General features: G+C 46.2%; 1 protein-coding gene across 2 annotated transcripts; it reads right to left on the bottom strand.

Moving 5' to 3' along the window:
- Nucleotides 1-7,113: 7,113 nt before the first annotated feature.
- NCDN (neurochondrin) lies at nucleotides 7,114-27,215 on the bottom strand. Of its 2 annotated transcripts, none has more exons than XM_087728445.1 (8): nucleotides 27,091-27,215; nucleotides 20,024-20,128; nucleotides 19,469-19,608; nucleotides 18,178-19,152; nucleotides 16,771-17,015; nucleotides 13,859-14,083; nucleotides 12,012-12,154; nucleotides 7,114-9,462 (listed from the first exon to the last, which is right to left on the bottom strand). In XM_087728445.1, the coding sequence occupies exons 3-8, from the start codon at nucleotides 19,592-19,594 to the stop codon at nucleotides 9,026-9,028; spliced, it is 2,151 nt and encodes a 716-aa protein (XP_087584571.1). In that variant the 5' UTR covers nucleotides 19,595-19,608; nucleotides 20,024-20,128; nucleotides 27,091-27,215; the 3' UTR covers nucleotides 7,114-9,025. The 2 variants fall into 2 exon arrangements, with proteins under 2 accessions (XP_087584571.1, XP_087584572.1); XM_087728446.1 differs by having other exon boundaries at nucleotides 20,024-20,123; nucleotides 27,091-27,197.
- Between the last annotated feature and the right edge of the window lie 268 nt (nucleotides 27,216-27,483).

Raw genomic sequence — 27,483 nt, 5'->3', positions numbered from 1 at the left:
ATTCCACAAATCTACAGTGCCATTTAGAACCGGTTCCAGCTCCCTCCCCCCGACCGTCCACACATCATCAAGATGAAGAGTGAGAGGAGGAATTCTGGGAGTTGAAGTCCACAAGTCTTAAAGCTGTCAACTTTGAACACCCCTGGGGGTTTTTTTCTATGGGTTAGGGGTGCAAGGGTCTTGTAACTTGACAGCTTTAAGACTTGCGTGCTTCAAATGCCAGAGTTTCTGAGCCAACATTTTGATTGCTAAGCAAGAGCATTGTTAAGTGAGTTTCACCAAATTTTACAAGTTGGCCCCTCCCGCCCAGTCACCTGGCTGGCAGGCCACTCCCACCCAGTCACATGACCAGCAAGCCACTCCCACAAAGCAGGCCACACCTACAGAAGAGGTTCTAAAAAAAATTGAAACCCACCACTGGTTCAGGTATTATGCAAACTCATCCATTGATCTTGCTTTAGCAAACGATGAGAAAATAAAATGTGGCTTCTTGCAATGCCTTCCCTGAGGCAATGCTACTTTTTGTAGATTCTGACAGTACTGAGTTTGACATTTTGCTTGGCTGCTATTTTGAGCTACTGTTTTGCCAGCTTAGCCCTGGACTTGGTGATTGCCAAGTCAGTGCTGATTCCACATAGGTAACAGAATAACTGAGCTGGAAGGGACCTTGGAGGTCTTTTAGTCCAACCCCCTACTCAATCAGGAGGCCCTATATCACTGATGGTGAACCTTTTAGACACCGAATACCCAAACTGTGCACGCACGTGCATGCCCAAATGGAAAGATGTGCATGCATGAGAGAACATGCGCACACCCATGTGCAGACATGAGTGCATGCGCAGCAGAGACCCGAAAATCAGCTGGTCGGTGGGAGGTGAGGCATCCCAACACTAGCAGCATGGCAAGAGGTAAGATCTTCTGTTTTGTCATTTGCAGAGAAACAGAAGCTCACGAAAAAAAAATGCCACAGAGAGCTGGGCTGGGGTGAAGGCGTGTGTGCCAGCAGAGAGGGCTCTGCATGCCACCTCTGGCACGCATGCCACAGGTTCACCATCATGGCCCTATACTGTCTGAGACAAATATCTTCTTTAAAACCTCCAGCATTGGAACAACCCGTATCTTTTGGAGGGAAGCCGTTCCACTGGCTGATTGTTCTAGCAATTGGCAGATTTTCTCCATCAATGTCCCTAACAAGTCTTCCAATAATGCTCCCATCCATGCTGTAACGAAGTCCCTCCTTCTCGCTGCTGATCAGCCTCTTCTCTTTCCTTCTGGCTTTCCTAGCATTTAAAGAGGGGTGAGCAGCTATGGCCCTTTTATGACCTGGACTTCGACTCCTGGCTGGCTCAGGAATTCTGGGAGTTGATGTTCACAGGTCATAAAGGCACCATGGTAGCCTTTCCCTGCATTAGAGCCTTCCCTAAAACAGCTGGGTCTTGTGTCCCAAGGAAGTACATTGTGCCTGGTCATTTGTGCCTCCAATGAAAACTCTAGATCGGGGGTCTCCAATCTTGGCAACTTTAAGCCTGGCAGCTGGCTGGGGAATTCTGGGAATTGAAGCCCACCAAGCTTAAAGTTGCCAAGATTGGAGACCCCTGATCTAGATGATTTGTTTGGGGAACCACTTGTATGTTTTCTTGGCTATCCATGGTGTTCCCAGGAATCTTCTCCAATATGAACATCCAACAATGTCAATATTTTTCCTATTCTGATGCCTCAAAGGCCAACCACAGAGATTTGATAACCAGAGAGCATTCACTGGTTCTGAATTCAGTTACTCCAGCAAAACTTGGCAGAACTCTTATCCTTTCCATTAATGCAAGACAAAGGTGTAGATTAATAATACCCTGTGTCCCAAAATAAGACCCAACTGGAAAATAAGCCCTAGCATGATTTTTTCAGGATGCTCAGTATATAAGCCCTACCCCCAAAATAAGACCCAGTTAAAAATCGTCAACCAGACACATGCATTTAGTACTGTATTTCCCAGAAAACAAGACCTAACCAGAAAATAAACTCCAATGAATTTTCTGGAGCAAAAATTAATATAAGACCTAGTCTTATTTTTGGGGAAACACGGTACCTGTGGCATTCCTGGTGTGACTAGAAGCATCTCATCCCAGGAAGGTCTTTACTGGCTCACTGCAGTGTAGTGTAGTGGTTAGCGGTGACCTAGTAACCAGGAGAATGTGAGTGCTAGTCCTGCCTTAGGCATGAAAGCCAGCTGAATGACTTTGAGCCAATCTTTCTCAGACCAGCCTACCTTACAGGGAGTTGGTTGTTGTTGTGGGAAAAATAGAGGAGGAAGGTGTATTATGTACGTTTGCCTCCTTTAGGTTACTTAGAAAGCAATAAAGGTGGGATAAAAATCTTAATAAACAGTGATGGGATCCTGCAGGTGATCACGTGCAGAGTTTTACCAAACCTTCCATGTTACTTCTTGGGGAGTAACACAGCTGGTGCACGGCAATCCACTCTGTGTGCTAATCAGCTGACAGGATATAGATAAGTAAAGCACAAGGGCCAATGGGTTGGCCAACCTGATGGTCGGAGTGAACTGGTTCGCTCTCAGCTGATCGTCGGAGCTACTGATTTGTCTGACCCGGCTGAATCTTACCCCTGCTAATAAATATATAAATAAAATAAAGGTAAGAGGGAGACTATAGTCCTGTGCCCTTACAAGAATGGACCAGTTAAAACTATGGATCTATCCTTCATAGCTTTCTTATTTTCCTATTATTTTTCAGGCCACAAAGACAAATTCTACATTATTTACTTTTTGAGAACAATGTCTTCACCAGGTTGCTAACTTCTGGATAGGTTCAGGCAAAATCCAACAGGAATGGATGATAGAAAGTATTAATCAGAGTTGATATATCCCATATCTGTCATCTGATACTGTCCTTTATTAGTGTCATAGTTCTTAATGGTATATCCTACTGTTTTTAGCTTTGAGATATTCCTGTTATTCGTTGTTTTCATTACAGTTATTGTTTTAGACTAAGTGTTGGTTTACAGTAGTTTTCATTTTCTATAATTGGCACCTAATAAACTGTTGTTGTTTTGTGCTCCACAGTAACCATGGTTTTTATGTTCTATGCCACTGTTGTGCAATGTTGTACTTACTGCCTACATAGCTTAGACTAGAGGCCAAGAACAGCCCGCGTGGTTGGTTAATCTGCTGCTACTTGGGAAGCCAGCCTACACTTTTATCAAGTTGGTCAAAGATAAAATAAAGTTGTTTGCAGAATCATTGCTTCTCTTCTCATTTCTAGCCAGGTAGGTGGGTTCCTGCAGTTGTAGCTTGGAGACTTTGATTAGCAACTGAGAACAGGCTTCCAAATCTGTGGTCTCTTTTGTGGTATAATCTTAAAAGGTAAAGGTAAAGTTTCCCCTCACACATATGTGCTAATCGTTCCCAACTCTAGGGGGCGGTGCTCATCTCTGTTTCAAAGCTGAAGAGCCAGCGCTGTCCGAAGACGTCTCTGTGGTCATGTGGCCAGCATGACTAAATGCCGAAGGCGCACGGGATGCTGTTAGCTTCCCACCAAAGGTGGTTCCTATTTTTCTACTTGCATTTTTACATGCTTTTGAACTGCTAGGTAGGCAGAAGCTGGAACAAGTAACAGGAGCTCACTCCGTTACGTGGCGCTAGGGATTCGAACCATTGAACTGCCGACCTTTCTGATTGACAAGCTCAGCTTCTTAGCCACCAAGCCATCATGTCTCTTGGTATAATCTGTTGTTTTTAAAATCAAATTCCTGCCCATCTCACGGATACAGCAACCAAGACAACTTGCAACCTATTTTTACCTCCATCCTCACATGAACAGCCAAAAGCATTTTCCTTTCTCCCACTCTGGGCTGGAAGTTGCTTAGCTCCTGTTGCCAAGTTCAAACAGTTGGGTACCAACTGAGTTTTTTTTCCGGGTGGCCTTTAAATCCATCTTGATCCTTTTTCTACAGTCCTCCCATCTTTTTTCAGCATTTCCCCCTTTTACTCTTCATCACATCCAGGCAGATGCTGCTTAGTTTCTCTTAGTTTCTCTGATTCTAGGATGGATTTCTTTCAGGACTTTTAAGACGACTTCTAGATGACTAGTCTGGAATTGCAACATACATGCCCATCCGAATTAACCAGAGCTACCCCTGCTAGCTTTTGAGAGCAGCCGAGATAAGCTCAGTGATTTCTTTAAAAAATAAATCAGGTCTAGCACAGGGTGTTAAACTCGAGGCCTGGGGGGAGGGGAGGAACTGGCCCATGGGGCTGCCCTGGAAACAGCGAAGGACCGGCCCATGGTGCCTTGGCTAGCGAAATAGGGCTCCCGAGCTCCATTTTTGTATTTGTATTTATTTTGTATTTATTAGTTTGTCAAACATGTGCAAGATAGCAGGATTAAATATAAACATGGACATGAACAAAAGAAATAAATGCAAGTAAATGGCGACAGTAAGACAGGGACAGAAGGCACGCTAGTGCGCTTATGCGCACCCCCTTTATGGACCTCTTAGGAATGGGGTGAGGTCCACACTAGATAGTTTAAGGTTGAAGCTGTGAGGGTTTGAAGATGTAACAATGGAGTCAGGTAGGGCATTCCAGGCATTGACCACTCTGTTGCTGAAGTCACATTTTCTGCAATTGAGTTTGGAGCGGTTTACCTTGAGTTTGTATCTATTGTGTGCTCGTGTGTTGTTGTGATTGAAGCTGAAGAGGTTGTTGACAGGTAGGACGTTGTAGCAGACAATTTTGCATACTGTGCTTAGATCATACCTCAGGCGGCGCAGCTCCAGATTGCCCAAGTTCAAAATTTTGAGCCTGGTGGCCTAGGGAATTCTACTGTGAGTAGCTCAGGAGCTCGTTTTTGCTGGCAAAGCACTCGGCCCACCACAGATGCCCCTGACACCAGTGACGTTGAGCTGGCCACGCCCACCCCAGCCTGCCGAGGTCAAACACAACTCTGATGTGTCCGTCAATGAAATCAAGTTTGACACCTCTAGTCTAGCAAAAGCATCTATGGCATCCCAATTCAAGGAATGCCAACTGATTAAAAAAGTGTTCCCATGTCTGTCAGTTTAAGGGCAGAGCATTTACCTCTACCATGAGTCCATACATGCTGTCAAACAGCCTTTTGTCTTGGGTCCTTGCTGCAGTCTGGAGTGTGGCAGGGCGAAGTGCCCAGCCATGGGGAGAGGCTGGGTTTCTGCAAAGGGCATGGATTTATTTATTTTATAGGGAAGGTAGAGAACTCGGCACAAGGCCAAAAGCAAGTAAATAGAAGACAATGCTAGAATGCACCCATAAAGCGGCATGTCCAGGATATAAAATATAAAGAGAGAAAGGAAAAGCAATGCTTGGGGCAGGGGTCATACTTTATCTCTGTACTTGAATTCCTGTCCTAACTGAGAAGAGGTTTAACTAACGGTGAAGGCATCAAGGTAGAACAGGGAGACTGGGAGTTCTAGTACTGCCGTGGGTACAACCCTAACCCTTCTCATTAGGTGGCCAAAGTATTTGAGTTTCATCTTCAGGCTCTGGCCTTCTAAAGAGCAGTCAGGATTGATGACCTCTAGGACTGACCAATTTGATTGCCTTGCAGTCCAAGGGACTCGCAGGAGTCTTCTCTAGCACCAGAGTTCAAAGGCCTCAACCTTCCTTATGAGCCAACCTTCACAGCCATCCATTGCAATTGGGAAAACCAGAGCCTTGACTATACGCACTTGTGTTGGCAGGCCCCTTAGTTGCTTCTTTTTAAGAGACAGCCAGTTTAGTGTAGGGATTTAGGCCTAGAAACCAGATTGTGAGTTCTAGTCCCACCTTTGGTGTGAATCCTGGCTGAGTGGCATTGGGCCAGTCCTTCTCTCAGCCCAACCTATCTCACAGGGTTGTTATTATGGGGAAAAAGAAGTCAATGTATGACCACAATTGAGCCCAACATTTATGTTATGTGAGGAATTTGTTGAGTGAATCTTGCCCCATTTTACTTTTCCTACCACATTTGTTAAGTGAATCTGGTTTCTTGCATTGACTTTTGCTTGTCAGAAAGTTGCAAAAGAGGATCACACGCGACTCCAGGACATGGCAATTGTCATAAATGTGAATCAGTTGTCCAACATCCAAATGTAAATTACGTGACCACAGGGAGGCTGCAAGGGTCATCTGAAAAATGGCCATTAAGTAACTTTTTTCAGTGCCATTGTAACTTCGGCCACTATGTTGTGGCCCACCAGTGGCCAGGAGAGCTGGCAGCAGATTCAGACAGTGAGGCGGTTGGGGAGGAACATGGGCCAGTCCTGGAGTCTGGGGAAGTCTCAGACGAGGGCTGTGCGTTGGAGGCAGAGAGGGGGCCAGAGCCATCTGACAGTTATCAGCTGCCTTCAGAGTCAGACATCAGTGAGGCAGACGAACAGCTAGAGCCTGTTCCCAGTGTGTGCATGCTCAGAGTTGCCAGGGAACAGCTAAAGAACAGGGGTCGACTTGGGATTAAAGCCACAGGTGGATGATGAATGGCCCCTTCCAGAGGAAATAAAAGAGGAGCAAAAGGGGAGTGGAGTTTGCAGGAGACAATTAGTTCATTCCTGCATTCTTGCCAAGTATTGCGGCATTTAAAAGATATCGGCCTGGCCACTCTCCAAGCCTGATAAAGGTTGGTAATTATGAACTATCTTGAAAGATTGTGGGAGAGGAAAGACTTTGCTAGAGAGGAATTCACTGTAAATTAAATAAAAGGGGTTTATTGGGACAATGACTCGGCTTTGTGCTGCTGGGGAAGCCTAGGTCAGAACAGACTTAAGTGAACTGTTGTAAGTCAAGGACTATCTGCGTTACATCTATTCACCCCAGTGGTGGGATTCAGCCAGTTCGCACCACTTCGGGAGAACTGACTGTTAAACTTTCTGAGCAGTTTGGTGAACTGGTTGTTGGAAGAAATCATTAGGGCAGAGAACCAGCTGTTAAATTATTTGAATCCCACCACTGGTTCACACCTCCCCCACCCCTTGAATTGCAAATGGGATAAAAATCTAACAAACCCCTTGAAACTTTCAAAAGTTTGGAGTGTTGGCTCCACAGAGACATCTCCCCGATGAAGAAGAGAAGGGACAGCCAGGCGCTCATAACAAGACAAACCACTTTTATTTACGGAACCGGAAAACACCAGGAGAACAACTCAAGGCCACAGCTTCACAGGCTGAACCATCCTCCAATTCAAGAACACGGTACTGCAATAGTTACCAGCTGCATGCAAGAGCTCACATGCTGAAGAACACGAAGAAGCAAACAACCACAATCCAGAGAGTCTACATCCCACTTTGATATATTGGCCCTAGGGAACCCATCGTGTTCTTTTCACAGGAAGGCTGCTTTAGTGGCCAACCTCCCTCCTCCACCCGGCCCCCTTACGGGTGGGGCAGGAGAGGGAGGGGAAACAGGTATTTCACCCACCTTCCCCCGGACTGCTCACCGTTTCTTTGTAGGATGATTTCTTTAAAAAAAGAAATAAAACGAAAAAAAACTTCTTATCCTGCTTTTCATTGATAAAACCAGTCCCAATCAGGATTGCTTTCCGTAGATTTTCATGATTGTTCTAGGTTCAAATCGGTGCTTTTCAAAACTTGGCAACTTTTAAGGCGAGCGGATTTCGACTCCCAGAATTCCCTAGCCAGCATAGGCTGAGGGATTCTGGGAGTTGAAGTCCACCCAACCTTCAAGTTTGAAAATCACACAAAGTTTAAATTTGTGTAAGCTGTTGTGTGCAAGTTATTATTATAAACATCCGAGAAATCACTCCCCACCCACCCACCTACCCTCTCCCCTGCCACAACCCAAAGAAAATATAATTTGGCACTAGCTGCCTTTTGAGAAAAGTATCATTCTTGGTCATTTGATTTTTTTTTTTCCCCTGCAGATTATTTTGGAAAGATTTGTACTATTCGAAGTGGGACAGACGTAATTACATTCAAATAAAGGTGTGCCGCGTTTCCCCTCTTCCTTTGAGAGGAAAGCTTCAACCATGACAGAGACCTGAGACAAGAATTGGTTTCTTTTTGAGGACTTCCCACACTTAAGGAAATTCTTGGAGCCTATCCAAATAGGACGGAGGTTAGCAAAGGACACTTGGGGTTCAAACATTATGCCGAGGTCATCTTTACATCTTCACGCTAGGAAAAGAAAAAAAACAATAATAATCCAGACTTCCTTTAGCATCTGTTGAATCTCTCTCCAGAGAAGCATCTATCTCATTTCACAGTGCGTTAAAAGAGTCAACGGAGCAGCACTAATGTGCATTGCAATACATTATGCTTGATGCTTTTTTTTTTTTTTTTTTACTGCCAGCAAGTTAAGACTTTTGCTTCATATTACTCTACGAGATCACAGAGAGCTACAAAACATGCACGGAGACACCTCGTTTGCCCTTTCCCCCCCTCCTCTTTTTTTTTAAAAGTGGTGGTCCCGTCTTCATGGAACTCCGAGCGACAAATATTTGGCACCTCTTCAGCTATTTATTTATTCTTTTTCTCTTTAAAAAAGGGGGCTTTAAAGACTCCCCCACCCCCAACCCACCCTGCCAACACACACACACATATCTCCCCCCCAATCTTTTAATGAACACTATGTTGGTGGGGGGCTGGATAGTTTAATCGTTGCATGATCATCATCATCAGCCCTTTGATGGATTTTGAGTTGCTTTGTGATCATCTCTAAACTTTGCAAAAGCTTGCCTCTTGTTTGTGTGTGTGTATGTGTGTGTGTTAGATCTGAGCTGCCTTGGGAGTCTTCTGCCACCTGGAAAGAAGGCAGAATGACACCCCCCCCCCCAATAAATAAATAAATAAAATACAAAGAATGGCAAAGAAATAAACCAGCCCCTATTACACGGTATAACTTTGTGCAAGCTACTTAGGGAAGAAGAGAGGCCGGACATACACTATCTCCCCCTACCACAAAGCTGCCCCCTGCAGGACACAGAAGGAAGCTGCAACTTCCGGGAGAACGTACTTTTCTCCCACCACCTATTCCCGAGCACGCTCACTGCTCGGAGAGACACTGTTCTAAGGCGGCCATGCCGTACAGACTGGCCAGCTCCAAACCCCGGTGCTGCTGGATTCTCTCCAAGCATGGCTGGCTGGCTCTGGCCAGCTCCACCAAGACCCCCTGGTAAGCCCTCGCCACCTCCATATCCACGGAGGATGGGATAACGCGGCCCAGCAAAGCCAGGAGGTCCTGCAGCCAGCCAGAACGCAGGACGTCCTGGGGCAGCCACAGGAAGAGAGGCACGCAGCTAGCAAAGGCCTGCATCCCCAGAAACCACAACTCGCGGATGGCCGGCCAGGCGGCCTTGTAGGTGGGCGAAACGCCAAGGGTCACGATCCCCCCTTCGGTGCTGGCTTGGGCCACGTAAGCGTCACCGAGGAAACGGATGGCAGCGCCGAAGAAACTATCTGCTTCAGGAGTCCCCTGGAGACCTGGAGAGGGAAAATGCAAGAAGCAGGCACATGAGATGGATCCAGGGCAGTGTTTCTCTCTTTAAAATAGAAATATATAAAAGTACAAAATAAAATAGTAGGGAAGTTAGGGAAGAGAAAAGTGCAGGAGAAAGGGGAAAAAGAAAGAAAAAGCATTGACTTTTGACTTCCTTTGGTGCAGTAGGGTGATAATAACATCAAATCTCAATTTTTTACTTTTACATAACACTATAAACAGGAGATGTGGTGGCTCAGTGGCTAAGACGATGAGCTTGTTCAGCAGTTCGAATCCCTAACACCACGTAATGGAGTGAGCTCCCGTTATTTGTCCCAGCTTCTGCCAACCTAGCAGTTCAAAAGAACATAAAAAATGCAAGTAGAAAAATAGGGACCACCTTTGGTGGGAAGGTAACAGTGTTCCATGGGCCTTCGGCATTTAGTCATGCTGGCCACATAACTACGGAGACGTCTTTGGACAGCGCTGGCTCTTTGGCTTAGAAACAGAGATGAGCACCATCCCCTAGAGTTGGGAACGACTAGCACATAATGTGCAAGAGGAACCTTTACTTTTACTTAATACTATAAACTAGCCACTTCTATAACAAAAAGCTTATCTAATCAGTAAAATCCAAAATCAAAGTTTCATTTTTCCCCACTTCAAGCAGAAAATCCAGAAGTGGTTTCCAAGTATGAAAAATAATAATCGTGTTTTTTCCCTTAATCAAAGCAGTCAGTTTCAGCATCTCTGCTAACTCCACCAACTTCTGCAGCCATTCGTTCATCCATTGTGGGAATCAAAGTATCTTTTCATTTTTGTGCATAAAATCTTGCTGCCGTCAACATATATACTATCAAAGTTCCAAATTTCTTTTTCCCCAAAAGAAAAGTTTCTGGTTTTATCTTTATATTCACTTTGAGAATCTTCTGTATTAGGATGGGAATCAGAGGTGGGTTCCTACCAGTTCGCACCTATTTGGTAGAACCAGTTCATCAAATCTACCAAACCGGTTAGAAGAGGTTCCACCAGTGGACCCGGAAAGCAGGCCACACCTACAGAAGAGGTTCGAAAATGTTTTGAAACCCACCACTGGTCCTTGGATATGATTATTCTACACTATCATGCTCCTATTTATAAAACTCAGTGCCTCTGTGAAAGGTAAGGATGACTACTGCGTTTGTGGTGCAATCAGAACATTGCGTGTGTTGAAGTTGTTTTAATGCAAACCAAAGATGCCTTTTAAAAAACAAGTTTACATCATATTCCTATGCATGCCAGTGCTGTGTGTGAGGTAATTTAAGGTGATCCTGACAAGTGTCGTCGGCATCTTCATATCCGGTCACATGGGCGGCAAGCCACTCCCATCCGGTCACATGGGTGGCAAGCCACTCCCACAAAGAAGGCCACACCCACAGAGTAGGTTCGAAGAGTTTTTGAAACCCACCACTGATGGGAATCCTACTCCAATTTTTCTTTGCTTTGTCACAGATCCACCCTAAGTGGTAAAAGGTCCCTTCTTTACTTTTTACATTTTCAACATTCATTTGAATCTCAATGTTGGCAGCTTTCAGATGTGTGGACTTCTAACTCCCAGAACCTCCCTCCTGAATTGGCCTGTCTGAACCTTCTGGAAATAACTGGCACGCCTAATTCTGGAACATCGTTAATGATTTTTTTCGCTCCAGACCATCCACTTCCATCACCTTTTGAAATGCTCAGGTGATTCTAGCCTGTCCGGGGGGTGGGGTGGGGGGTGGGATATGGGAAACGACACTGTTCCCAGCACAATCCGTTTCGCTCATTTTTAGCCTTCCTTCTGCTCTCCAGAGCACTGAGGAGGAAAGGTGAGGATGGAGAAAAGAAAAGGATTTGAAATAAGAACGTCCCCCAATTAAAATCTGGATGGCTGGGAAGACTTTGGATCCTTTGCTATCCAAGGCAGAGAAGAAATAGTTTTCTATTCCTGCTTCGGGAAAATACTTCCCAGATCATGGTTGGCTTCCTTTCCAGAGCACTGAATAAGAGTTGGAAGGGACCTTGGAGGTCTTCTAGTCCAACCCTCTGCTCAAGCAGGAAACCCTGTTCCTGTGATGGAGAACCTATGGCACTCTGTGGGGACACGAGCCGTCAACCAGCTCAGCTCCACTGCGCATGCACCTCCTGCCGGCCAGCTGATTTTGGGGTCTGCCGCGCATGCGGGAAACATGCATGCATGTGAAGGGTGAGGGTGTCGCATGCGCACTTGCGGGGGGAACGTGAGGGGGTGCCCCCCATGGCCCGTTTTTGGTCCCAGGAGGCTTCAGATGGCATGGGGAAAAATGCAACTAGTTAATAGGAAGTCTAGGGCAGCACTGTACTTGGCACTGCTTTAGTGATCTACGCACTGTTTTAAATACAAGGAATGTGTATTGGTTATGCAAGTACCCACCTACATTAATGGGAGCCCAGCCAGCTAAGCACTGAAACAAGATTAAAACCACCACTGCCCTGGTCCCCCCTTTGCTTCAAATGATTTAGCTCAATCAATAGAACCGGAAGTAGCAACACTTGCCTGCATAAGCGAACAGTTTCCGGGCCATCATTAGCCCCAGCGTGGCCAGGTTGGCACTCAAAATGAGATGTTCCCTCTGTGGCAGCAGAGACGAAAGAGATTTCAGCACTGTATCCATCAAGGCTGAGAAACAATCTTCTCGGCTGTGGAAGGGGAGAGCAGAAGAGGTGATGTTTTCCTGAGTTATTTGCAATCCCTCCTTACGCGATATTCTTAGGACTTCTAAATTTTGCTCTCTGATTCAGCAGCACTTGGAAGGATTTGGTGAAGGGGTTAAAATAAAAGAAAGACGGGCCCAAAGCCAGCTCTTCCTGGAATTTCATCAGTTGAAAGCCAAAGTGTAAGTTGGTTTTTCATGCTTTGTATTTTATCTTTACATTGAAATCCTGTCCAATTCTGGACCGCACATAGATCAATTCATGCCAAGAGTGACAAGGAAAAAACATTGGGAAGATGGGTTTTTAGAAGCAGCCACATACATTGGCATTTCTCCTAATAGACCACATTTCAACAGAATCTCACAAAGTCAAACACTTCCAGGGAAAAACCACCAGGATACACATTTGGGGTGGAAACCAAGGTCTATAACAGACGGGGCAGGCATGAGGAGCCTTCAAATGTTTAAAATATTTTAAAAGCCATCATGCAGAATACAGAGTAACAGAATTGGAAGAGACCTTGGAGGTCTTCTAGTCCAACCCCCCTGCCTGAGCAGGAGACCCTGTACCATTCCAGACAAATGGCTATCCAACACCTTCTTAAAAACTTCCAGTGTTGGAGCATTCACAACTTCTAGAGGCAAGTCGTTCCACTGATTAATTGTTCTACCTGTCAGGAAATTTCTCCTTAGTTCTAGGTTGCTTTTCTCCTTATTTAGTTTCCATTCATTGCTTCTAGTCCTGTCCTCAGGTGCTTTGGAGAATAGCTTGGCTGCCTTTTTTTTGTGGCAGTCCCGAATATATTGGAAGACTGCTATCATGTCACCCTTAGTCCTTCTTTTCATCAGACTAGCCATACCCAGTTCCAGCAACTGTTCTATATATGGATAAGTTGCTTCTCTCCTTGATTAGTTTCCACCCATTGCTTCTTGTCCTTCTTTCAGGTACTTTGGAGAATAGGTTGACCCCCCCCCCCCAAGTCCTGCTATCATGCCACCTCTAATCCTTCTCTTTGTTAGTCTAGAAATACCCACTTCCTGGAACTGTTCATCATAGTTTTTGTCTCCAAACCCCCCAATAACCTCTGTTGCTCTTCTTGGCACTCTTTCTAATTTCTTCCCATTGTTAAGAGCCGTTTGGCCCCACAACAAATTACCCAGCGGGATGTTTCCTCTTTCACTGGAAATATTCAAAGCAGTTCTGTCAGGGCTAACTAATTCTGTAGTCCAGATCTTTTTCTGGGTAAGGAGTTGGATAGGTCGATCTCAATGTTCTTTCCTGGCCTGAGGATTCTATGCCTGGGGATGGAGGTGTTCACAGCAACACGTCCAGATGCTTTCAGCGCAAAGGGAGTCAATGGGGCTTGCAAAACTGCCTGCTGTCAGAAAGCCTGCAAAACATCAGACCCCAAACACAGAGTTTCATAATCGCAGCAGCCGAATGTGCTACAAATGCTTTTTAGATCTCGGTGTTCAATGTGCAAAGATCGCTAAGAGCAGCCCAGGCACATGGGGAGTCGTGTGCCCACTAGCTCTCTCTCTCTCTCCCTCTCACACGGATTGCTGGCAAACGCCTACGCAGGAGCAATTAGCATCAACTCCCTGCAGGGTGCTTCGCTTAAGCAACAAACCGAAGCGGACCTTTCTAACAAGGAAAGCAGTTGCTTACACCTCCACCTACGTCCATTACCTGATTAGATCGGGAGCGGTGACAACGAAATTCAGGAAAATCTCGCAGGAGGTTTGAAGGCTGGCTTCAATAACTTTGGAAGCAGACTGGGATTCGGTGTTCGAAACAAAGATCTCCCAACGGTGCAGGAAATATTGGCACAAGAGAACAGGCGCCCCCTCCGAAATTAGGATCTCACGGGGGCGATCTTCGGCAGTCAGGTGGCTCAGACCAGGTAACAGGAATCTAGAAGGGGGAAACACAAGGCCCTGGGAGTGAATTTTAAAGCCAGAGAGTTTGGAATTAATGGTTCGATCCGAAAGCCTGCAAACGGCCTTCCCAATGGACTTTCGTTCCGGATTTAAAGGCAAAACTAAAAGACCTGTGGGTGTTTCAAAGCAAGGTGTGTTGGTAAGCTGCTCAGTCAAATTATGGTTACCTACATCTCAGGGGTTTGAGGATAATACAGCACTGGAGAACTTCTCAAGCTGCAATAGAACAGAAAACTAGGAGGAGTTGAAATTCAACACATCCAAAGTTAGAGGAGTCGTTACAGACATGGTTTCTCCAATCCAGCACTTAGCAGAGTGCCGGGGAGACAGCAAGAAATTATATGGAGGGTACAGAAATAAATGCCTTGACCTTTTCTTTATTTGTGGGTCTCGCATCATCATTACAAATTGCTCTGCACAATCCTCTGGAGGTTTCCTGCCTTTATCATACAACCACTGCTAGTGATTACAAGCTGTTATACCGTGTTTCCCCGAAAACAAGACAGGGTCTTATTTTCTTTTGACCCCCGAAATAAGCGCTTGGGCTTATTTTTGGGGTGGTCTTATTATTTTTGAGGTGCAGGAGGCAGCGAGCAGGGTCCTCATGGCTGCTGCTGTGTTGCAATATTTTCGGGGAGGGCTTATTTTTTGGGAAGGGCTTATTTTAGCGCATGCACTCAAAAGCCCAACTGGGCTTATTCTCTGGAGAGGTCTTATTTTCAGAGAAACAAGGTAGTTAACAGAAGCAAGACTATTAGATATCTTAAAACACACCGTTTCTCAATCTTGGCAGCTCCTAGAATTCCCTAGCCAGTCTTGCTGTCTTCACACAAGGAACCCAATAGCTTAAGTATGAAGAAATCATTAAGCAATACTCTGAATGTTTTGCAAAACAAAATTAGGCCAATGACAAGGAGTATTGGGAGCTGTAGGTCGGCATGAGGTGGAAGGACACGCAATCCTCATCCTATATTCAGAAGAGGAACCAGGCACACAGATGCTAGTTGCGACATTAATAGAAGGAAGACTCTCCATAGAAGTCAACATCAGGAAGACAATCTGCCCTGGGATTGGATGAGAAATCTGAGTACCAGACATCCAACACAATATCCATGGTGTCCAAATGCCAGAGCATCTCTCCCATGAGATTCAAGCAAACAACTCGTAAATGTAAAAGACAGCCCTGTCTCTTCCATGGAGGGCAGCCAAATCTCTCAGATCACCACTCTGGGCATCCTGAAAAGCACAGGATGGAACCAGGCCAAGGCGAGGCAAATCATCCATAATTAAAATTCTAAAAAGAAACTTCACTTTACTGCCCTCAAGAAGCAAAACTTGGTCAAAACATTTGGGAAAGTTTTCAAAAACAGAGTAGCGAGTAGCTTTATTGTGCTACAAAGGGTGCATCCGAGGCTGGGAAGCTGTAAGTTTAGGCTGCAAATTTGAACCAGAGTCTTTTCTACCTTTCTGTTGTGGCCCACCAGCAGAGCTGGCAGCAGAGCCAGACAGCGAGGAGGTTGGGGAAGAACATGGGCCAGTCCTGGAGTCTGGGGAAGGCTCTGATGAGGGCTCTGTGTCAGAGGCAGAGAGCGAGCCAGAGCCGTCTGGCACTTCTCAGCTGCCTTTGGAGCTAGACAGCAGTGAGGCAGAGGAACAGCTGGAGCCTGTTCCCAGTGTGCGCATGCACAGAGCTGCCAGAAGAAAAGAACAGCTGAGAAATCAGGGTCGACTAGGGAGTAAAGCCACAGATGGATGGTGAATGGCCCTTCCCATAGGAAATAAAAGAGGAGAGAAAGGGGAGTGGGTTTTTGCAGGAAACAATTCGTTCGTTCATTCGTTCCAGGAGTGTGAAGATCTGTCCGTGAATCTCAAGAGATTTCTTTCCTTGCACAGCACTGCATTTGAAAAATATTTACATGGCAGCTTTCCAAGCTAGATAAGGTCTGTGGTCATAAATTTACCTTTGAAAGACTGTTTGCCAGGCCTTTGCTGAATGTGAATGAGAGGAATTATTCGTTTAATAAAAGAGGTTTTGTTGGGACCAGGACTCTGCTTCGTGCCTTTTGGGGGAAGCCTAGGTCAGAACACTTTCAGATACTCCATTTAATCTTCAAATGCAAACAAGACAGAACTGCAGGCAGCCCTCAATTGTCCCTGGGTGACGGGATCCCCTTTTGCGAACTTCTGACAAGCAAAATAAATGGGGAATCCAGATTCACTTAACAACCATGTTACTAACTGAACAACTACAGTGATTCACTTAAGAACTGTAGCAAGAAAGTTCATAAAATGGGGGCAAAATTCACTGAACAAGTGTCTCACTTAGCTCAACTGTGGGCGTAAATCGAGGACTACCTGTGTTTCAGTTCTAACACTGGGAACAAGAGGTTTGTGAGCCAAAAGGACAGGAGGTGTATTGATCTGTTGGAGCAGGGGTTTCCAACCTTGGCAGCTTTAAGACGTGTGGACTTCAACTCCCAGAGTTCCTCAGCCAGGCAGCTTTAAGACGTGTAGACTTCAACTCCCAGAGTTCCTCAGCCAGCTTTGCTGGCTGAGGAACTCTGGGAGTTGAAGTCCACACATCTTAAAGCTGCCAAGGTTGGAGACCCCTGTACAGTTGGAGAGAAATCCTATCAATTCTTGTATTTCAGTATTTTTCACCTCAGAGCGTCTCCCCGCCAAAGAGGCTCTGGGATGGGGCCTTGTCCGGCCTGCTCCTTTTCAGACTGTGAAGCACTTCTCCGGCTTCTCCTCTCTTCTTCGAACTGCACCTTGGCGTAATAAATGAGGAACGGGAGGAGGTCGCAGATCTCCTGCTTGAGGAAAGAGGTCTCCTCAGCCAACCAGGCACCCAGGATTCGAACAGAAGCAAAGATGAAAGGATCCTCCAGCTTCTTCTGCCCCACCTGAGTAACAGAAGAAGAAAAAAGACATCTCCAAATCCCACGTTGACAAGGCAGAAAAGGGCTGAGGCAAGAGGCCTTGTGAAGCCGAAGTGCGAGAAAGGCCGCCTCAAGGAGGGTGAAAGAGCTGGCACCTATCGGACAATAAATGCCAGACCTGCCCCAACTTAGATCTTTAGAAAAGAAAGACCCTTGACGCCATTTGGTTGAAGGGATAGGTTCTTTTACTAAAATTAAGCAGTTGCAACGAAGGTTTTTTTGAATGGACAGCTCAGGCGATCAGCTGAGAAAAACCTCTGAACTTTCCCACCCTTCTGCTTTAACTGAAGTGATTTTTCAGGACCAAAATGGCTCCCCAACTGACAACTCAACTGAAACCGAAGTCCTAACAGCACATGTTTGGGAAAAACTGCCAAGGAATGCCACTTAAAATTCCCCTTCCCGACCAGTCCTATGTTCTATTTCTCTTGTATGCTAAAGAATGGCCTCTTCTAAATCGGGCTGTTGTGACCCACCAGCAGCTAGTAGAACTAGCAGCAGATTCAGTGAAGAGGTTGGAGAGGGACATGGGCCAGTCCTGGAGGCTGGGGAAGGCTCTGATGAGGGCTCTGTGTCGGAGGCAGAGAGGGGGCCAGGGCCGTATGCCAGTTATCAGCTGCCTTCAGAGTCAGACATCAGTGAGGCAGATGAACAGCTGGAGCCTGTTCCCAGTGAACACATAAGCAGAGTTGCCAGATGAAGGGAACAGCTAAAGAACAGGGGTCAACTTGGGAGTAAAGCCACAGGTGGACGATGAATGGCCCCTCCCAGAGGAAATAAGAGGAGCAAAAGGCGAGTGGAGTTTGCAGGAGACTATTAGTTCGCTTAATTGGTTCGTGATTCTCCAAGACTCCTTGCCAAATTTTGCAGATATTGTCGGACAGCTCTCCAAGCCAGATAAGATCTGTGCCTGTAAATCCTCCCTCAAAAGACTTTGCTGGATGTGAATGAGCAGAATTCACAGTCAATTAATAAAAGGTTTTTTTGTCAGGATGAGGACTTGGCTTCATGCTGCTGGGAAAGCCTGGGTCAGAACAGGACTTTACTAATCTGATCCACTCCCCAGCCTCAACCTCCCACCTTCAAAGGATATGAATCAGCCCCATGCAATAGGCTCTTTGTTTACCTGTCTCAGGTAATGTATGACAGCCCCCAAAGCTTCCTCCAGGATCCCCACCAGCTGCACTTTCTGGGTCTCTTGCAGGAGAGAGCCTTTCTCACGGGTACACTCCACAATGGCCAGCTCCATCAGGATGTAGCAGGCGGCCATCAGTTCCCGCTTCTTATCCACTTCCGTCAGGTCCAGCTCCTCCAAGGTCAGGCGGACCTCCACGCAAGCTAAGTTGACCAAGAGGGCAAAAAATTTGCTGCCGGAACTGCCGGTTGGGATCCAGGCTGAGCTGCAGGCTTGGGAGAGGCAGGCCGAAAGCTTCAAGGCAGGGTCTCGCTGGGAGGCGCTTAGCTTGCTTGTTAAGATGCTCGACAGGCCTCGGTAGAGGGGCAAGAGACATTCGGAGCCCGGGGGGAGAAGAGGAGGCACAAAGCGGGCCAGCACTTCGCACAGCTGGAATTTGGTCATGTCTTCGGCCTTCTGGAACTCCGCGCTGAGGACACTAAGCACGCCCATGAGGTCAGTAGTAGCTCTCTGCCAACACTTGGTTTCCGCCGACGTCAGGAGCCCCACCAGCAGTTGAAGGGCCTGGTCGTAGCCATAACTGTGGTTCACGTAGGCCTGGCAGAGGGCGGAGAGGCCCCCCCTGTTGATCAACTCTCTGGGACCCTTGGGGGTAGCCAAGATGGCTCGGAGGCATTGGTAGGCGTCATCAATCATGGCACTGTAAGAAGCATCTCTGGTCTTGGCAGAAACCACGTCGCTTAAGATGGGAATCTTGTTCAGCATCTGCGGATGCCGGGCTAAATCTGGATCTGTACAGAAACAGGCCAGCAGAGTGAGGCCCAGGGCTTGGAAAGTGTGCTGGGGGCAGCCCTCAGGGGGATCCTTGGAAGTCAGGAGCCGGTTTGGGAATGTGAAACCGACGGCATCGAAAATCCTTCGACGGGCTTTGGAATTGATTTCTCCTGCTTTGATGGCTTTGGTCACCTGAAAAAAGTAGCAGGAGGTATCAAAAGGGAGGGGGCGGAGAGAGATTCCAGTTTTTGCCAGGGCTAAGAAATGAATTAGATTAACACTCTCCCCTCATGCTGTCCATCTTTGATTTATATGAGAAGATTAAACTCTATAATTCAATAAATGACCTAAATAACATTCAAAAACTCCTGGACATCATCATTATCACCACTACCACCACATTTTACAGATGGGACCCAGGTGAGTAGTTAGCCAACTACTAATGAGTAGCTAAAACAAACAAGGATTGATTTCCTTCCTTCCTCCGCCTACCAGGTCAGGGACTTACCAGGAGCAGAGCTGCAAACTGTTCGCTATCATTGCTTGCATCGCGAAATACATTCAGGCATCTCTCCAGGGTACAATTCTTGCTGCTCTCACCATCATCAACAACAATTCCCGAGTTTGAGGCCATGGTGCCAATGTTGACTGTCCAAAAAGAAAAAGAAAAAGAGGAATAACTGAGACAGGGAGGCTCCACTCCAAAGTAATACTGGAAAAATCAATCATGAATCTGGCTTTCATTGTCAGGAAGGAACTGGGTGCCAACTGAAAGTGGCCCTTTTCATCTCCTGGGATGGCCATCAAACCAACAACAGGTTTGGCCCAGCTATTATCAGGAGAAGGAGCAGCTGCAGGCAGCCTGCCTCTTCCATCCTGCCAGAAAGAACACTTAGCTCCAACACCCCACCATCCTACTACTGTCAAAGTAAAGAGCACTTTGGTCTCTCACCCATCTGCCAAAGGAACGAGAACTGTCAATTGTTATTTAAGGAACAACACAAGCGAAAGCAGGGCAGCCCACCCCAATCCAAATTGCCTGAAATAACAACCTATAGCTCACCACTATATCCGGCTTTGAAGACTTGCTCTTTTCCTCCTTCTTCCTTTTAGATTTTTGCTTGCAGGCCTGATGGTAGAGATTTTCTCTCCTTTGATGTGAGCTGCTCTGGAAAACAATGGCCCGTGTTTTGTTTTGTTTTTAAAAAACAATGACAAAGAATTTTTGGGTTATCAGAATTGAGTGCTGTCCAATTAAATAGAGTAGATTATGATAGCCAACCTTCAGCGTTGAGTCTACAAATAGATCTGGGGATCTGCAGATCGTGCAGACAGATTTATGTTATGGATTAAGGAACACGATGACACTATTTGTTTGCAATGTGAACTGAAGGTGAAGGACCAGTCGTTTATCATACCAGGTGACTTTCTGTATCACCTACACATTGCCAGCTCACCAGACCTTTGGAGATGTGATGGCCCAGTTAAACTGTCCGTCCCAGTGCCAACTCCCTGCCTCCACCCCCAGGCCGATTTCAGAGGTCTCATTGGAGTTTCCCAGCACTCTTGCAGGCAGCTCTATGCCCCTCACCAAGCTCTGGAATATGGTGCTGGCAAGAGCAGTAGATAAGGATGGCCCCAAGTGGCCTCTCCTTGCAGATCCCTGTAAATTCCTTGGTTTACTGAGGAATTGCAGGGGGGGGGGAGAGACTAAATCTGATGGCTCATGGTACACATTTGTGAATGCACCATAAAAATGGGAAAGTTTTAACTTCCTGGGTCTGCAGAGTTGCATCCAGTGACTCTGTTCAGCCTCTGATTTGGGAGGCTGCTGTGACATATTTACAAATTATTTTGGCAGATAAAATTGCTTGTATTCTCCTCAGCTGGTTTCTTCTTGGAAAGAATATTGGCAAAAGATTCTGGCAAGGGATTATTTGGAGCTTGTGCAGACCAAGGATGTGGAGTGGGGCTGTGGCAATAGAAGCTTTGCCCCCTGCAAGTTTGACTCATGATCCAACTGGACTATTCATGCAGCCGGTCGGGGCATGTGGGTTGATTTCATGAAAATTAGGGAAACATGTGAAGAAGGAGAAAGACCAAGAGATTGGGTGCAGGCAGGAACTTTTAGAAGATGAAGAAAGGCACGGAGAAAGATAAAAGGGAGGGAGGTGCGTTCAGTCCCATTACTATAGCTTTCCAATAAAAGCAGCATTGACCTACATGGCATTGGTTTCCTAGTTTAGTCTCCCTTAAAGGGCTGACAGGAAGGCCACCTATGAATCGGAAGAAAGATCCCCATCCTCATTTATTAAGATTGACTTTCTTTGGTTTGTGGGCCTTTTTAAACCAGAAAGCTCTGGTCATCCACGCAGGTAGACTATAGTCTATAGATAGATGCTCGGTGTAGGACCACCTGTGAAGGTAACTCAGATGCTTCAACTAGTGGCTTGGTCTATCAATTAGAGGTAGTGTACATTTATTGTGCTGCACTGGCTATTGGTTTACTTCTGGGTTCTGTTCAAATTGTTGGTTACCATCTTTAAAGCTCCTCATGCATTGACACTTGCAGGACTGTTTCTTGCCCTAATTTAGTCTCTCTGACACTGTCTTTAAAGCAGGGCCTGTTGTCAGGTCCAAGCCCAGAGAAGAGACAGAGAGATCCAGTAGAGTCCAATCTTTTATGTACTTAGTTAGTAGACTGAATCTTGCCAAACTAAAGCTATAAGCTTTCTAAGCTATTAAATATATCCTGACAGATTCTAGGATGTGGCTAACCTGAACGCCTTTCCCCCCTCTCCCATCCAACTCCAGGCTGCCCAGTGTCTTCATCTGAGTCTCTTCCTGGGACAACTCTCGAGTTGGTCAAATCCTTCCCCTATGCTGTTGTAAGCGCACACTCCCATCACACGAGTGGAAGGTTCCCACCCAAATGAACGTGTGGTGGAAAGTGGGAAGGTACATTCTTCGTGGCTTTCTTCATTTTTTAAAACCGTGATGGTGAATCTATGGCACTCGTGCCAGAGGTGGCATGTAGAGCCTGCTCTGCTGGCATGCATGCTGTTGCCCCAGGTCAGATCTCCCAGTGCCGTTTCTTTCGTGAGCTTGTTTCCCTGCACAGGACACAGAAGCTCATGAAAGAAAAAGATCTTACGTTTTGCCACGCTGCCGGTGTTGGGATGCCCCGCCTCCCAACGGACAGCTGGCGTTTGGGTCTCTGCTGCATGTCCATGCATACGCATGTCCATGTATGCACATATCTACACATGTGCATGTCCGCACATGCATGCATTCGCATGCACACACGTTTGGGCATGCACGCAGGTACAGTTTGGGCACTTGGGGTCTAAAAGGTTCACCATCACTGTTCTAAAAGTTCTTGCCTGCCAAGACACAGAAGGCACCCAGCCTCTTGGTCTTTCAGAAGCCACTAACCACCTTACTATTCCACAGGGCACTTGGACACGAAAGGCAAACTGGTTGCCTTCTATTGGTTAGATAAGAGTCATATAACGTTTGTGTCCATTACTGTTTCATTTGGCTGTAAAGGGCCTTGGCTTCTCAGAAGTGGGTGGCCTTTTAAATATTTATATATAAATAAATATTTATATATGCAGAAACTCAGGAATTCATCAAAAGAAGCAGAATGAGGCTATATTCAGAAAACCTGTTTCCTTTCCCAACCCCAAATAGTTATTTTCCGGCAAACTAATCCAAGGAGAATAATTGGGGGGTGGGGAGGAAGAGCGAGCGCTTTTCAACTGGTTCTATTGTTAGACAACCATGAGTCATAAACTTTTGCACTGGCTGCATGACACCCTGATCTGCCACTTCTGATCTCCTGCCCATTCCTCACCTAGAAATCTCTGCAAAAGATTGTTGAAAATGATGTTCTACGCGAACCATTGAACAGTGTAATAAAACTAGCCTAAGATTTAAGGATTGTCATTATTGCTACGTAGAATTCAGATTCTACTTCATTTCCCTTTACATATAAAATGTTGCCAGTATATTGGGCCTTAACCACTATAACGTCTTCAGAACAAGTTGATTTATATTGTTCGAAAACCTTCAAACACCATTTGGAAAATTGCAAAATTCAGCAATATACAATTGCAATCAACTGTTTTATTTCAGACATTTGAGGGATGGCTGTTGGCTAATCAGGTGGGAAATTAAGTCAACATCGAAGACAAAATGTTTTAACATAGCTCAAATGAGGAATGAAGCTGTGCAAAGTGTCGACGGAAACATAAAAATGTTCTTTTTCTAATATTTAAGTCCTTCTTTCCTCTTTTGCTTCTCTCAACCTTGCTGTAATGCACGCTATAAAATATTCTACAATGTATAATGGTTCTGCAGCATATTTCACAGCAGACCAACTAAAATAGAAATAGCTCCCTTAAGAACGGAGCGTGGAAGGGAAGCTGTGGCAGCTCATGAGCCAGCCTAGATATAAGGAGGAATTTCATGACGGTGAGAACTATTAAGCAACAGAACAGCTTGCCTCCTGCAAGTTGTGACTGCTCCATCACTGGAGGTTTTCAAAAGATTCGACTGTCAGGCCTGCAAGCCATCTTTTCTTTTTGGACTTCAGGCCTGCCACACTTTCTATCATGGGAAACTGGGAGGGGGGATTATGTGGAGTTGGGTAATGTGTAGCCATAATAACATTCTTCTCTGAAAGTCAAGGTCGACTTTGTCTCTGCACCTGGCCGATCTAGATGGGAAGAATCTGTCTTCGTGACAGTGAAAGATTGGACCATTGTGGGTGTTGGGGCAGGAGCTTCAACTGGGTGGGAAAACCTGGAAGCTTTCAGATTCTGGTTTTCCCAGATGAGCCAACATGGCTCTCTTAATAATAAACTTTGAGGAATCTCTTGCCTTGGATTATTATTTTATTTTGGATGCTATTTGGAACCCTTACATCGACAATCATTTGTTCCAAGTAGTATGAGGACTCCTGTCTTGGATAGAGAGCTGGACTAGAAGACCTCCAAGGTCCCTTCCAATCCTGTAATTTTATGAATGAAATTTGTGAAATATAACTTTAAAACACTGGAGAGGGAGTATTAGATAGGCTCAGGGAAAGACTGAATGGAAGTCTAAGCAATAACGAATCAACATTATTATTAAAGCATAAAATCCTAAATAGATAAGAAAGGAAATCTTTTGGTCTTTTTTTAATTGTTGTTAGCTTAATGACAAATTTGGAATGTAAAACTCCAGCCCATTTTAAAAATAGGGTTCACCCTTGGAAGATGGAAATGTTGTTATTTGCTCAATCCAGGTGTGAGAGCACACGCACTTTATTCTTGGATGTTTCTAATTGAAAAGAACGGAACAAATAATCATGTGACACATTTAAGAGATGATAAAAATATCCAGGACTTCATCTGTGCAGAAATAGTAGCTCTGGCCTCAGCTCTCTACCATGAGAAAAGACAGAAATGTAGGCTGTTTTCAATTCAGGTCTTCCTGACAGGAAAAATATGAATCTTTAAAAAGCTGCCTGGCAGCTCCAAGACTGACAAAATGTGAAGAAATTAACACCAACATTATTATTATTCTAACACTAGAATCCAGATTCTGGAGGGAAGGATGGCTTCTAAAAAGGATGGCGAGAGTAATTAAGGCAGAAAGTCTTCTATCCGTGGCCACAATCAAACCCAGATTCAGACTGGAATTGCTGAGGATATATAACCTTGGACCATCCTCTTCTAATTAGGTTGCTTCTACCAACAGGAACCAATGGAACATTCTTGTATCATGTAATTAAGGGCATCTCCAGATGTGCCCAAGTCACAGCACACCTGTCAGAACTGCACTGGTGATCAATTCGATTTTAGGTGCAATTCAAGATGCTGGTTTTCACCATTAAAGCTGTACATGGTTGGCATGTTTACAGAATCATTTTCTTCCAGCTGTTTGCTCATCCAACAAGATCTAGTAGGGAGACCCCATCTTTGAAGGACCAGAAGTCTTTTTATGTAAGTGTCTGTCCCCCGACTTGGAACAGTGCTCTATCTGGGGGTCAGGTCAGCACCAACCCTATTTGCCGCTCAGGAAAGTCATCATCACCTATTCTGGAGAGATACTTTGAAGATTTATGATACAGTGTGTGTCTTCCTTGCAGTATGCAATTATTACGGCTATGAATGTTTGACTTGGTGCCTTAATGGCAAGCAAGATTGATTGTTATTGGGTTAATGTTTTTTTTCCTGGTGTTTTCTCCCCTATATAATTTTGTATAATTTCTAAGCCACTTAGAGCCTTCTTGGAACTGATCAGCATATAAATTGCAGTAATAAATTAATAAGTATGTCTTCGCCTCCCTTCGCTTTTAGTGGATTTTTACTCTTCTTTAAAGGAAGCCCTCAGAAGGCAAATGTTTTAAAAACAAAAACTATTCAATACAAGCAAAATCAAACATACATACATATGCACACGTACATATAGCAACAGGGTCAACAGTAAGAACAATTATGTGTTTTGGGGAAAGCATTTAAGATACCCATGTAAAAATAGGACAAGCAGAATGTCACAAATGTGAAACCATCACAAAGAGTTGCTGTCCATGGTGCTGATGTTTCTAATCAGATTTTTGGTGGGCTAAGAGGAAGATGGTCTGAGATCCATGTTAGGGACTGGACAATTCAAGTAAGAACAACACAGGAATAATTTTATAGCTTACATCCAGCACTTGACGGGGGAAAAAATTCCTTTGTGCAGAGCCTCTGCTCACTTTTCTAAATAGTTGCTCTGCAGAGCAGTCAAAAATTGGGTTGCTGCTTTACTGTTGGTAAGGGCTGGGGGGAAAAATCAGCAATTTGTACCAAATGGCTTGGAAGATGGCTCAGTAATTATCCTTACCAGCAACAAACTAGCAATTGTGTATTAACCTACTCATATAGCCACCGCTTTTAGTTCAGTGGCGAGTTACAAATAGGTTAATGATGGGTAGATTAACTACAGGCAAGCCCGCAAAGAGAGGAAGAAAACCATCATTTTCCTTCCAGCATCTCTATGCAAAACCACTGCATTCCCATTGTTCACCCAGCAGGCAATCAGGGATCTTAAAACAGATTTGCCTGGTGGGAGCCTTCGCTTCCTTCACTCAGTGACCCTAATTAAAATCACCAATTTTTCGCAGCAGGAATGCAGCTAATTGCAATTGCAGGAGAAACAAAAAACCTAGTTGCTCCCTTTTCGCTCCCAGTTATGATCTGAGGTTGGGGGGGGGGGATGTGTATCAGTGGCGCAAGGAGATTCTTAAATGATGTTGCAGGCAGCGGGCTCATGCCATCCAAGAACCCGACCCATGGCATGCTGCGAGGGTTAGCCACCCACCCTTCCAAGCTGCCTTCCTTCCCCTTGGCAACCAGTCCCAAATGGATCCCCAGTAGCCCACCTGCAGAGCCCACAACCCCCAGCCCACAGATGTCCAGCAAGGATGATTAACCACTGTCAAAACTGATGCCAACAGAGAGATGCCGCTCAGGGCACACTCTGCCCAAGAAGCAGTGGAGAGTTTTTTTTGGGGGGGGGATCTGCCCCTCTGACACCCAGCTGCCCCCCCCGCCCTCCCCTCTGAGACATCATCCAGCGCTTGAAAGGACAGCAATCTACCGCAAAAACTCTTTCCATCCAATACACCAGGCGGGGGTGGGGGGCGGTTTTCAATTTTTCCCACGGCCGCCCCAGGCTGCCAAAGGGGACATCGAGATAGTTGGGAGGGAAGGTCCGCGCACAGGACTCGCTGTGCCCCTCCCCGGTTACGGGACGGGACGGAGGCTGCCTCTCAGCCCGAGCCGATCGTGGGGGGGACGGATGGAGGGGGATTGCGAAGGGGCCTCCCCAGCCCCAGCACGCCTTCCCCAACTGCGACATCAGGTGGGAGAGAGGCCACGTTTCCCCCCCTCCCCTCCTCCCCGAAACGCGCCGCGGCAACCGCGTGCGCGAGACTAAAGGGCGCCCTTTGGGAGGTTCAGCCCCCCCCCCCGTCTCAGCCCAGTTTGGGGGAGGGTGGCCTGGGGTCCCGTCCTGTTCCCCCCCCCCGGCTTCGATGCCTCTGGGCTTCTCTCCTGCTTGGCTCTGCCTTCCGAATGGCCGCTCGCTCCCCTTCATTACCTCCCAGCCGACAGCGTGCTTCTCCTCCGGCTCTCCCGGATGGCATCTGCCAGGAGCGAGCGCGCGCGCCGAAGGGCCGTCTGCCGCTCTCTCCAACGCAACGCCTGTCGGCTTTCCCCTCTCCGCCCCCCCCCCAACTCTACTTCCCCCACCCCTGTCTTTCTCCCGTTAGCCAATTCCTTGATGGCTTGCTAATCGGGCTCCCAATCCCCGTTCGCCTTGCTGCGACCTCTTCACGAAGCCGCTGCCGCCATGCCATCTAAGGGCAACGACAGGGGGGGGGGTCCCTGCTCTTCTGCCTCCTCCCCCGCCTCAACTCTTTCCGCTTTCCCTTTTGAGGAAACGAAGGGCGGGGGGAAAGGCGCTCGCTCGGGCAACCGTAGCAACGGCGAG

The sequence above is a fragment of the Thamnophis sirtalis genome, unplaced genomic scaffold (genome assembly GCF_051295495.1).
Source record: "Thamnophis sirtalis isolate CommonGarterSnake01/CBP01778 unplaced genomic scaffold, rThaSir2_p1.2 scaffold_13, whole genome shotgun sequence".
Classification (NCBI taxonomy): Eukaryota; Metazoa; Chordata; class Lepidosauria; order Squamata; family Natricidae; genus Thamnophis; species Thamnophis sirtalis.
The sequence above is the reverse complement of the archived record's forward strand: the minus strand, read 5'-3'. Positions and strand labels throughout refer to the sequence as shown.

Bases quoted from the DNA above. Each gene is read 5' to 3' on its own strand.
- NCDN (XM_087728445.1), bottom strand. From the start codon at position 19,594: ATGGCCTCAAACTCGGGAATTGTTGTTGATGATGGTGAGAGCAGCAAG. The intron at 19,153-19,468 runs GTAAGTCCCTGA...TACTTTTTTCAG, and splicing joins AGTTTGCAGCTCTGCTCCTG to GTGACCAAAGCCATCAAAGC. The intron at 12,155-13,858 runs GTAATGGACGTA...CCCCTTCCACAG, and splicing joins ACCGCTCCCGATCTAATCAG to CCGAGAAGATTGTTTCTCAG.